General features: G+C 35.4%; 1 protein-coding gene across 13 annotated transcripts in view; it reads right to left on the bottom strand.

Annotated features, from left to right (window-relative positions):
- LOC144979807 (voltage-dependent calcium channel type A subunit alpha-1-like) overlaps window positions 1–13,402 on the bottom strand; it is a 591,855-nt gene that overhangs the window by 117,534 nt on the left and 460,919 nt on the right. For all 13 annotated transcript variants that reach the window (XM_078926927.1, XM_078926926.1, XM_078926929.1 and 10 more), the window contains 9 exons: window positions 12,237–12,352; window positions 11,524–11,583; window positions 10,465–10,569; window positions 9,661–9,742; window positions 8,197–8,324; window positions 4,259–4,371; window positions 2,477–2,589; window positions 1,590–1,721; window positions 168–240 (listed from right to left, as the gene is read on the bottom strand). In XM_078926927.1, the coding sequence (XP_078783053.1) occupies window positions 168–240; window positions 1,590–1,721; window positions 2,477–2,589; window positions 4,259–4,371; window positions 8,197–8,324; window positions 9,661–9,742; window positions 10,465–10,569; window positions 11,524–11,583; window positions 12,237–12,352 (922 nt within the window). The remainder of the gene's footprint in view (window positions 1–167; window positions 241–1,589; window positions 1,722–2,476; window positions 2,590–4,258; window positions 4,372–8,196; window positions 8,325–9,660; window positions 9,743–10,464; window positions 10,570–11,523; window positions 11,584–12,236; window positions 12,353–13,402) is intronic.

The following is a 13,402-nucleotide window of genomic DNA, read 5'->3' on the forward strand; positions in this document are numbered from 1 at the left end:
GTAACTCTCAAATTATATTTAGATATACCACATTCTTAAACTTATCTCAAGAAAAACCCCCGAGTTGATAACACAAATGACGATTGTGGTCAAAGGGAGACAAATGAAAAAATACAGTGAAATAAACTCACAGTTACATAATTATGTCCCTTAACTGTCTAAATTACCTGAAACACTGTCAGCAAGGCAATGGGAAATGTGTCAAAATTGGCTGATGGTCGACCTTCTTCAAAATTCATCCTGGGAGGTGGGAGACGAAGAAATTGTTTTTAAAATGTCTCAATGGAAAAAGGTAATTGTTAAAAATAAAATTCACATAAACATTTTCCCTTTTTATCCTTTACTTTTGATTCTGACATTTTATAGATGCTATTCGTTGTTTTTGTTTTTGTTTTTAATGGTTTTACGGCGCTTGCAACACATTTAGGTTATATCAGAGCCAGTAAAAAGGAAGAGAATGGGATAGTAAAAAGATATAGAATTACAATTAAAGCACCCAAGAAAAAGTAAGACATAGGGGAACTGGGAACAAATAGGGATCAGATGTAGATTCCAAGAGCATACCACCAATGTACTTAGTTTGAGATCACCTAAACGTCTCATCCAGACACAAGCACAGGTCCCAACTAAGTGGAATACACTCAAATGTTTACCAATTATATAATATGTAAACCCAACATTAATAATACAATGCATAACAGAGAGATGATTTACAAGGAAAATAATATCATCTCCCAAAACTATAACTATACATTCGACTGTTTCCCTTCCCAGCCAAGGAGCTCCGGCAAGGATCAGGACAAAACTAAGTAATCTCATTCCAAGACAAAGACAGGAAACAATTGGGAAACGGGTATGGGGGGATAGAAGACACAGCATGTACCTCCCTGCCCACTATGGGAGGTCAGGATCCCCACCCAGATAGATGCTATTCATTCAAGTAAATTACCAATCCTACCCGTCAGCTGAAAATTACAAACACACAAGACTTGAATGTTAACATGAAATATCTATAGTTTGAGCAATATAATTTTGAGGGAACTAATCAAACGAGCGGTGTTCTAAAAACAATAACATAGAGCAAATTTAATTCAAAACCCACCCTGACCGTAGCCATCGTTAACTTATAGCCTGCCACTGACCAAAATATGACATCAAAAGACACGTCTTTCGCCACAAAAGAAAACAAATCGTGAGTTGTATTCAATAATTCAATAGTTCTGACCGTAGCCATCGTCAGCTCATGGCCTGACACTGACCAAAAAATGACGTCAAATCAAGAGTCTTTGGCCACAAAATTAAACAAATCGTGAGTTGTATTCACTAGTTCAACCAATGAAATCTCTTGTTTTCTTGAGCTCTACTCACGACAATTCACCAGAAGCTACAGAAACCTAAAAATTGACGTCAAACTATAAGTCTTAGAGGGTTCTAGTTACAGGCTTATAAGTTAACGATAACAACTCTCAGACCCCCGAGTGCCGAGTCCTTGGTTGAAAGTGCAGTGCCTTATTCCCTCGGCCATATTGCCCCATCTCGGTTTGTATATTATGCCCAAATATGGAAATAAAAGTAACTGTGATACTTACTCTCCCCCAAAGAGCTGCATACCCAAAAGGGCAAAGATGAGAATGAAGAGGAAGAGAAGGAACAACAAGGACAGAATGGACCTCATACTGCTGAGCAACGAGATGACTAAATTCCTCAATGACGCCCAGTATCTGTGGAAAAACGGGGGAAAATTGGAATAAGGTGTTTGTCAGTTTCTTTAACAGTATTCCTGCTGGAAAGAGACATTGAAATGAATATATATATATAAACAATTCTAAAATTTAACCACTTCAAGATATTTAACAACAATTAAAGAAAGAAAAATTCAAGAAGAACATGTAAAGCTAAAAATACCACGGTCAAAAATTATTATATGAAATCTCTTTATCTAAGTTATATAAGAGAGAAAGATGTGAACTTATTTGCAGGTCCGACAACTCAATTCCTTATGGAAATCTCAAAAAAAAAAAAGACGCAAAATATTGCCCATTACAACAACGTGAAACTAGGGCCATAAGTGGGTTGGTTCGGGTGTCAGACCTGAATATATGTACACGTCGGGGACGAACCAGTCGACACGTGCTGATGTTTTATTTCGAATGATTTTTTTTCTTTCTTTTTTCTATTTTGTCTGACACATAATTTTTCAGATTTTTATCTCACACCAGCACCTGCTTCTTTGTTTGCCATTTTGATGCTAGTAAAAAATTATACATAAATTCTAAATTATGCCTTTTGCGCCACGACATCATAAGATATTGTCGCCTTGGCATTCCACGAAGGAATATAAATAACTCATCAAACAAGATGTCTGATGTCAACAGGAATCACCCATATTGTCCAAGTGAGCAAATTGGGGGTTAATAATCTTGCTCAAGGAAATCTTGCTTAAGAAATAATTACTTATGATTAATTTATTACTGACCTTGTGACCTTGAAAATTCTGAGCAACCTCAACGCCCTGAAGACGCTGATACCAAATGATGATCCCTTCTTGAATTCCGACCATATGACTTCTACTATACTGATTACTATGACCTGGGGATGGCAAATAAATAGTATACATTATTGTATCGTCTTAAAACGAGTCTTAAAACATATTGGTGTTGTATACGATTTGGATCCAGGACTTCTATTAAATAAATAGTATACATTATTGTATGGTGGTCAGGACGATTCATAAAACATATTGGTGTTGTATACAATTTGGATCCATGACTTCTATTAAATAAATAGTATACATTATAGTATCAGGACGATTCTTAAAACATATTGGTGTTGTATGCAATTTGGATCCAGGACTTCTATGACCTGGGGATGGTAAATATATAGTATACATTGTTGTATCGTGGCAAGGACTATTCTTAGAACATATTGGTGTTGTATACCATTTGGACCCTTGACTTCAACTATACTGATTACTATGACCTGGGGATGGTAAATAAATAGTATACAGTATTGTATCGTGGTCAGGACGATTCATAAAACATTTAGGTGTTGTATGCAATTTGGACCCGTGACTTCAACTATACTGATTACTATGACCTGGTAAATAAATGGTATACATTATTGTATCGTGGTAAGGACGATTCATAAAACATATTCGTGTTGTATGCAATTTGGACCAATGACTTCCACTAAATAAATAGAATACGTTATTGTATGGTGGTTAGGACGAGTCTTAAAACATATTGGTGTTGTATGCAATTTGGACCCATGACTTCTACTATACTGATTACTATGACCTGGGGATGGTAGACATATAGTAAGTAATAAGGTCGATTCTTAAATTCTTGTATTGATGCTATGCGTTTAAATAAAATATTCTCAACATCCACCAGCCGGATATAACGTGCCAACACACAAAACAATGAGTAATCCCGAACCTTTATAGTCTGATTGATATAATGTAGCGAGAGGTAATCACCAAAATGGCTGGCTAAAATCAATAGCAAAAAGCTGAGTTACGTCAATTTTGTTGTTTCCATGCGGTTTGGACCAAATGGCTTCTGCAATACTAATTACTATGACCTGGAAATGGTCAAAAAGGTAGAAAAGAGAAATAATGATAAGAACGATTCTTTAAATAATATACTGAACTGATTACTATGATCTGGAGGAGGTTAAACTAACAGCAGTAGAGGGAAGAAATTTGCGGTTAAGAAGATCCTTAGATATTGATGCTGTATACAATTGGGATCAAATAAATGACGGAAGCTGCTATATTTTGGGAACCGGGGTTACTTAGGCCAGTTAGTCGAATAAACTCGGTTGCTTTTAAACAGTTAAATTCATGAGTGCTTATTAGATCTATTGGGTTCTAATTATTTAACTCAATCAACCCTAACAACGACTATATCCGTAGTTTACCCGGATTACTTTTACCCCATGCCTATTTATTTATTACAATTATTATTTTCTGAGCCAAATTATAGGCGTAGTATCAAAGCTAATGTTTTTAGTTTTTATATGTTAATGATATTTGAATAAGAATATCTATGTACATGTTCATTTTAATACATTGTTCTTCCAATTTGGAAAAGAAAAAATCTCTAGGACCGAGTGAGTTAAAAGATAAAAGCTACATACAATTTATCTTTTAAAATAAGCAATCTTGTTTTCAGTAAGTGGCCTAAGTTACCCCGGGTGGACTAAGTAGTAGCCCCAGTTGACGGCATGTAAAACAAAGAAGGGTTTTAGAACTTACCACACAGTCAAATATATTGAACGAAGACTGGAAGTATATTCTTGCTCCCAATGCGTACATTTTGAATGTCATCTCGAATAGAAAAAGACCCAGGAATGCATACTCCGAGATATCTGTGGGTGGAGGCGTGAGGAAATGAACATATGTACATAAGATACAATGAATTACAGATCGTCATCATCATCATCATCATCATCATCATCATCATCATCATCATCATCATCATCATCATCATCAAGTGCCAGGCCTGTTGCAGACATCGGCGATCATGTCCCTCCAACCATATCTGTCCTCAGATCTTCTCAATAGCTCGATTCCTGTTCCTCCTCCACCAATCGATCCGTTCAGATTGTCAATGTAAGCTATCCTCTGTCTCCCTCTTCTTTTCTTCCCAGCAACTTTACCCGTAAGTACAATTTTTTCAATTCCATTTTTTTCTGTAAATCTCTCATGTAGTTCCATATCTGAAGCAGACGTCGGAGGTCATCTTCCGCCAAGCTGATCTATCTCTTGCCAATTCTATTAAAGCAGCGCCACCTTTCTCAGCTTCATCTGTCCAAGTTCTTATCCCTTTCAAATACGTTATTCTTTGTCTTCCTCTTATTCTTTTTCCATTCATCTTTCCAGTCAAGGCGAGTATTTCCAAACCAGGGTGGCGGATAATGTGTCCTAAAAATTCCATTTGGCGTTTGATGATTTTTGTTATCAGTGATCTTTTTCTGTTTGCCATTTCTAAAATTTCTTCATTTCTTTTCCTTTCCATCCATGACACCCTCATCATTCTTCTGTAAAACCACATTTCCACTGCCTCCAGTCTTTTAACCATGGTCTTGTTTATGGTCAGCTCTCACAACCATATAGCAGCACAGACAGTACATAGCAATCCAGGACCTTGATTTTTGTTTTCATGCTAATATTCCTGTTTTCATAATTGTATGCAGCTGGTTGAATGCATTCTTCGCCATACCTATTCTTTTCTTTATTTCACAATCTGATTTTCCATTGGATGTTACATTGAAGCCTAAATATTTGAAACATTCAACTTGTTGTATTGTTTGTCCTCTGCTTGTTATTACACAGGCTGGTGGGTTATTATTTTTAGATACCGTCATACATTCTGTTTTAGATATATTCAGTTCCAGTCCCATATTTTCACTACTCCTGACTACAACATCCAGTAATTCTTGTAGTTCATGTTCAGACTCTGCCAGTAGAACCGTATCATCTGCATACCTCAGATTTGTTACATTCTTTCCTCCAATACACACCCCATTCTTATGTTCGATATCTCTTAATATCATTTCACTATAGAGGTTGAATAAATCTGGAGACAAAACACACCCCTGCCTAACTCCTCTTCTAATAGGTGTAAAACTGCTTAGTTCGTTGTCAACACGCATTGCTGCTTCTTGTTCCCAGTACAAATTCCGTAATATTCTTAAATCTTTACCATCAATGTCCAAGGATGATAGAATTTTGAATAGTTTTTCGTGTTGTACTTTATCAAAGGCTTTTGAATAGTCGATGAAACACATATACAGATCTTTATTTACTTCAATACATCTTTCCATCAGCATTGATAATGTGAATATTCCATTTCTGGTACCCTTGTCCTCAACAAAACCAAATTGCATCTCCCCAATTTCAGGTCGTATTTTATTTCTTATTCTTAGTAAAATTATCTTCAAAAGAATTTTTGTGAGGTGGCTCATTAGGCTAATAGTTCTGTGTTGTTCACAATCAACTGCCCCTGGCTTTTTTGGTAGTGCTATAAAAATGGATCGTTTCATATCAGTTGGCATTTTTCCTGTGTCATACACTTGATTTAGAAGGTTTGTGATGAATTCAATCCCCCATTCACCCAGGCCAGTCAAGGCCTCAATTGTTATGGCATCAGGTCCTGCAGCTTTTCCATTTTTCATGCTTTTCATGACGTTCCTAACTTCATCTTTCATTATAGAAGGCCCTTCCAGTTCTTTTATCATAGGCATTTCTCCTCGATTATCAAAAAAAAGTTCTTCAATATATTCTGACCATCTGTTTAGAATGCAGTCTTTGTCCATGATGGTGTTTCCACGCTTGTCTTTGATGCATCCACTTTTAGCACCTGATTTAGTTTTGTTTGTCACTTCTTTGATTTTCTGATGGAAGAATTTGCCATTTTTTTCTTTGCAGGACATTATATAGTGACATTGTTCATTTATCCAGTCTTCTTTAGCTTCGTTGCATTTTCTTTTTATCTGCCTGTTCAGAGTCTTGTATTTTTCTTCCTGATTTTTGGCCTTTCTTCTCTCATTCATTAGTTCTAATATTTCTGGAGTAATCCATTTCTTCTTCTGCAACTTAAGTGTGGTTGGAACATTTTCTTCTAATGATGCAGCAACACTGTCTTTAAACTGCTCATATTTCTCTTCTATATCTGTTAGTTCTCCAAGCACTTCAAACTTGTTTCTTACTGATAGTTCAAATTTTTCTTGTATCTTCTGTTCCTCCCGGAGAATGTCTAGTTGGTATTTAGGTTTAGCCTTTGCTCTTTTGCAGATTTTCAATTTAACTCGTATGGGGCATAGCACAGGTATATGATCGCTGTTACAGTCAGCCCCCGGCATAGATTTGGCATACAAAACCGAGTTTCGGAAACGTTTGCTGATGAGTATGTAATCTATTTGGTTTCTCACTCCATCTCCAGGACTTTTCCATGTCCACTTCCTTCTATTGTGGTTTGTTGACCAGGTATTTGTGATTGTCAGATCATGTTGACGGCACCATTGAATAAGACGATCACCTCTGTCATTTTTGTCTCCCAGACCATGTGGGCCCACAATATCTTCTATTCTTTCTCGGCCCACCTTGGCATTAAAATCGCCCATGATGAGTTTTATGTCTGTAAATATGTCCAAGAAATTTTAACTGTCTTTTTCTGATGGTGTTTACCAAAGTTGGTCGTACTCCAATTTCTTTTAATACCTCCTATTAATACCTCAGATAGATTACAAATAAAGGGACATATGGGTGGGTGAATGGATGAACGAATGGGTGGTGTAAGAATAGATTGGTGACTTGCTGGACAAATAGTTAAATGAATGAATGGATAAATAAATAAACGGATATGTGGATAATTATCCATGGATGGATGGATGAATGAATGGATGGGTAAATGAGTAGATAGATGGATAGAAAAGTGTATTTACACATCGGTTTATCGATGAATGGATAGATATAGATTTGTGGATTCATGAATGGTTGGATAGATCGGTGGATTTATAAATGGATGTGTGGATGATTGGATATATGGATGTGTTGTTGGATCTTAGGATGGATGAGATGGTAGGAGGTTTTGCCAACTGAGTTAATGGCGATGAGCAACAATTTACACAAGAACTAGATCTGTGACTGCCAATCAGGCTGATTGTAATATTCGGAGACCACAGAGATGATATTCAAACATAATAGAATTATAACAAAAACAACAACACCATCAACAATAACTATAACTTACAAAAGAACTGCGTTTGCCGGGAAGGCTGATTATAATGTTCTGACATCACAGAGATTACATTCAAGCACAACAGAATTATAACAACAACAAAAACCGCAACAAAAACAACGACCACAACAAAAACAATAACTTACACAAGAACTGCGTGTGCCAATCAGGCTGATTATAATGTTCTGAGGCCACAGAGATAATATTCAAGAACACCAGGATTTTAACAACAACAACAACAACCAAAACAAACCGGAACCAACCACAACAATAACTTACACAAGAACTGCGTGTGCCAATCAGGCATTATTGTAATGTTCTGACGCCACAGAGATAATATTCAAGAACACCAGGATTTTAACAACAACAACAACCAAAACCAACCGCAACCAATCACAACAACAACAACAACAACCAAAACCAACCTCAACCAACCACAACAACAACTTACACAAGAACTGCGTGTGCCAATCAGGCTGATTGTAATGTTCTGAGGCCACAGAGATGGTATTCAAGAACACCAATACGATGACAATCCAGTAGAAAGCTTGACTCTTCACCAATCTCCGGCATGAATATCTGGTGGGGATAAAAACAATCAATAACATTTGAATGCATGCATTTGTACAAATCAACTATTTCAAACAATAAAATGAAAACCAGGAATTTCACTCTTTAAAAATGGAGAAGATTCTCGTCAGGTTACCAAAGTATAACAATCAAAAAAATTCCCTTTATTCATCCCCAAGGGGGAAATTTGTCTTTAGGGTCTATTCCAAAGGAAGACTGGAATAACCCAGGCGTCAGCCGCAGATCAGCGCGCAAAGTGAGCTAGGGTGAGGTGACTTGCTCAAGGAGCAAGCGGCGGGTGATTGAACTCGGTACCTTTCGGGTAAGAAGCAAAGACAGTACCACTGAGCCACGCTGCCCCCCAACTCATGACTACTTTAAAAAAATCGAGAACATTTACATAGCAAAATATCCATGACATATTCGTTTCAAGTTATAAGGCGCTGTTCAATTTTCTTTTTAAAATTGGCCGAGTGGTTGGGGCATTGCACTATGACGCGTTGTTAGCCCCATTACCACATTATCACATTCGTCTGTAGTGTTTCATTCATCCTGTTTTGTTGATAAAGGGGAAATCCGAAACGTCCATATTATCTGTTTTCGTAAATTAAATTGGAGCTTACATTCAATTTCATATTTTTTTTCTTATATGTTGACATCAATATACCTTTTTTAGATATTCATATCTTTACACTTTTATAGACTGTATGTCTTTTAATTTACACTATGTTGTTATTCTTACAGCCTACAATATTATTACACTATATATACCTATTACCAAATTTTAATTTACCACATTATAATTACTTATATTATGTTTATGTATGTATCATTGTCGGCATTTTATACGTCTGTACAAAAATTTCCTTTTGGATGAATAAAGTACATTATTATTATTATTATTATTATTATTATTATTATTATTATTATTATTATTATTATTATTATTATTATTATTATTATTATTATTATTATTATTATTATTATTTACCCAAGGTCACAACACCAAGGCGAGAAAACCTGGTCTTGACGAAAGATGAGCGTTATATAATGTAATATTTTACTTCCTACTTACCTAAATCGTTTCTCAGCCCGCGTTATATAATGTAATATTTTACTTCCTACTTACCTAAATCGTTTCTCAGCCCGCGTTATATAATGTAATATTTTACTTCCTACTTACCTAAATCGTTTCTCAGCCGGCGTTATATAATGTAATATTTTACTTCCTACTTACCTAAATCGTTTCTCAGCCCGCGTTATATAATGTAATATTTTACTTCCTACTTACCTAAATCGTTTCTCAGCCCGCGTTATATAATGTAATATTTTACTTCCTACTTACCTAAATCGTTTCTCAGCCCGCCAGAAATTGGCACATCTCCCTGTAGTTCTGCTGCTCTTCAAATTTTTGGTATAGGTGTTTCCTGAAAATAAAACATAAAGTAAGAAATACGTGGTGGTCCAGAGGAATAAATATCAGTCAGTTAGAACTGAAAAATCATTATCATCATCATCTTCATCATCATCATCATCATCATCATCATCATCATCATCATCATCATCATCATCATCATCATCATCATCATCCTCATCCTCATCGTCCTCCTCATCCTCCTCCTCCTCCTCATCATCATCATCATCATTATCGTCATCATCATAATCATCATCATTATCGTGACTATCACCCTCCTCCTCACCCTCCTCGTCATCATCAAAATCATTAAAAAAACAAAAACAAAAAAAAACAATCTCACAAAATACAAACAAATGTAAGCAAAGAAGAATAAACAAACAACCACGCAAAAATAAATAAAATAGAACAACCCACCAACCCCACCCCCACCCCCAATCAAATCAAAAACAAACAAAACAAAAACAAAACAAAAAAGAAGAATAAAAACCCATGAAAAAACCCCCCGAAAAAAACCCCCAAACAAACCCAACAGCAACCAAAACCAACCGCAACAATAACTTACACAAGAACTGTGTATGCCAATCAGGCTGATTGTAATGTTCTGACGCCACAGAGATGGTATTCAAGAACACCAACACGATGACAATCCAACAAAAAAAACCCAATCAATAACAACAGTGTCCATCGTCACCCCCCCCCCTTCCCCCTCGACCCACTCGTTTCAGTACTCACCAGGCGTGATTTCCGCCAAGAGATCATTATCGTTGTGGTCATTGTCATTGTCCGTGTCTTCCTCCTTCAACTGTTTCATCTTCCTCGCCGCCGCTTGCCGACGAGCTGTAGATATAATAAATATTGGACGAAGGGAGGTAACCAATAAAATACGATTAATTTCTAAGGGAATATTCGATTTATATCGCATTAACTCACTCAATCCTAGAGATTTTTGGTACTTTTCAAAATTGGAAAAAAATGTATTAAAATGAGCATGTGGATAGATAGCTTTATTCAACTATCATTAACATGTAAAAAAAAACTAAACATTCGCTTTGATACTACGCCTATAATTTGTCTCAGAAAAATGTAAAAAATAGGCATGGGGTAAAAGTAACCCCGGGTATACTACGGATATAGTCGGTGTTAGAGTTGAGTGAGTTAATTTCCAGGGAAGAGAGTGTGCCGAAACGTCCCTTATTTGTATAAGTAGACACTGTACTCAAGATTGAAAACAGTGAAAAAAAACCCTATGAATTGGCCTCTATATGATAAATAGTGCAGAATAATGTAGAGAGCGGCAGTCCATCATCGAAACAATAACAGAAATGCTTTAAAAAGCTGTTACGATTTTATTTCTGGCAGTAGACCTCTTGTTTTAAATATTTTAAAATATTTTTTCACCAGAGAAACAAATGACAACTTTTTTCACATATCTAGACTATCTAGCTGTTAAATCTTAATATTTATGATTTTTGCGTCAAATGATACAATTCTATGCACGTGCAATAGGAATTATATTTTATAGCCTCCCTGATCTCCCTTCTGTGATTTGGTTGCTAGGTCTTTCAGATCTGACAGAAAGTACTATTTGACAGACTAGCCTCCAATCCACAGGGTAGCTAGCAATTGCTAGTGTCCATTTAAGGTGATGAATTCCTGCTCCATGGGTCCGTGTCCATGGAGGATGACTACGCGTAGTAGTAGAATATGTGTGTTTAATATAGAGCTTCACGTGATGCCTTATGAGTGCTTACAATACGAGGGTTGAAAACAAGTGATAATTTACGTATTTACCTTCAATAATTTTAAGTTTTTCTTCGTCCGTCGTCCTTTCTTCACTCAATATAACTTCCTCTGTTAAAATGAATAAACAGAAAGAGATGTTAAAGACAAAAATTATATTGTTTTGAAGTACTTGTATTGATAGTTGTAATAGTGGTAGTGGTTGTAATAGTTGTAGTAGTAGACGTAGTAGTAGTAGTAGTAGTAGTAGTAGTAGTAGTAGTAGTAGTAGTAGTAGTGGTAGTGGTAGTAGTAGTAGTAGTAGTAGTAGTAGTAGTAGTAGTAGTAGTAGTAGTAGTAGTAGGAGTAGTAGTAGTAGTAGTAGTAGTAGTAGTAGTAGTAGTAGTAGTAGTGGTTGTTGTTGTGGTAAACAAACATTAGAAGTAATAGTAAATGTATTAGTAGTAATAAAAAATGAGAAATCTAAATAACGCAATTGTCTCCTCTCTCATTCGTCTTTAGTTATTCACTCATCATGTTTTGATGCCAAGGGGAAACCCGAAACGTACACATAATCTGTTTTCGTTAATCAAGTTCCATTTGACTTTTGTTATTTATTTCTTCTTGTTCCAAACAGTAACCTTCGCATTTTCCCCATAAGCTTATAGCTTTATATTTCATACTTATATAAACATCAAAATACAATATAAAACCAATGATCAGATTAATATTTAAAGAAAAAAACCTATTTTATAAAGACAGAATGTAAACGTTTCGCGTCATACCTGCTTTACATATCCACTCCAGATATCCATTCAACTCTCGTTCTATTTGTTGCTGTCTACGAAGTTTGAAAAAGGCTCTTCTGTTCTCCACACGTTCTCTCTCTTTTGCAAATTCTCTGTGGATTGATGAATTGGTGAATTGGTGATGGATGACTAGGTGAATTAGTGATTGATGAATTGGTGAATTAATGATTGATGAATTATGCGATTAATGCATTGGTGATTGTGTGATATATGAATTGGTGAATTGGTGATTGTTGAATTGGTGATTGATGAATTGGTGATTGATGAATTGGTGAATTGATGATTGAGGAATCGGTCAATATTTTGATATTAGAGGATTTCTAAATGTATGAGTGAAAGCTTGGTGTAGCGTGGAGTTATATAGGTTGATTGATTGATGGATTGATTGATCGTCCGATCTATTGCTTGATTGATATGGATTAACACCTTGATAGATAGATGAATAGTTAAAATGAAGGATTGATGGATTGGTGTGTTGGTATATTGTTGGATTAATGGATTTGTGTCAATATATTAATGAATAGATATGTATTGATGGATTGATGCGTTGGTATATTGTTGGATTAATGGATATGTGTCAATATATTGATGAATATATATGTATTGATGGATTGATGTATTGGTATACTGTTGGATTCATGGATATGTGTCAATATATTGATGAATATATATGTATTGATGGATTGATGTATTGGTATACTGTTGGATTAATGGATATGTGTCAATATATTGATGAATATATATGTATTGATGGATTGATATATTGGTATACTGTTGGATTCATGGATATGTGTCAATATATTGATGAATATATATGTATTGATGGATTGATGTATTGGTATACTGTTGGATTAATGGATATGTGTCAATATATTGATGAATATATATGTATTGATGGATTGATGTATTGGTATACTGTTGGATTAATGGATATGTGTCAATATATTGATGAATATATATGTATTGATGGATTGATATATTGGTATACTGTTTGATTCATGGATATGTGTCAATATATTGATGAATATATATGTATTGATGGATTGATGTATTGGTATACTGTTGGATTAATGGATATGTGTCAATATATTGATGAATATATATGTATTGATGGATTGATGTATTGGTATACTGTTGGATTA

The sequence above is a fragment of the Berghia stephanieae genome, chromosome 9 (assembly GCF_034508935.2).
Source record: "Berghia stephanieae isolate SIO BIC M18660-M18661 chromosome 9, UCSD_Bste_1.3, whole genome shotgun sequence".
Lineage (NCBI taxonomy): Eukaryota > Metazoa > Mollusca > Gastropoda > Nudibranchia > Aeolidiidae > Berghia > Berghia stephanieae.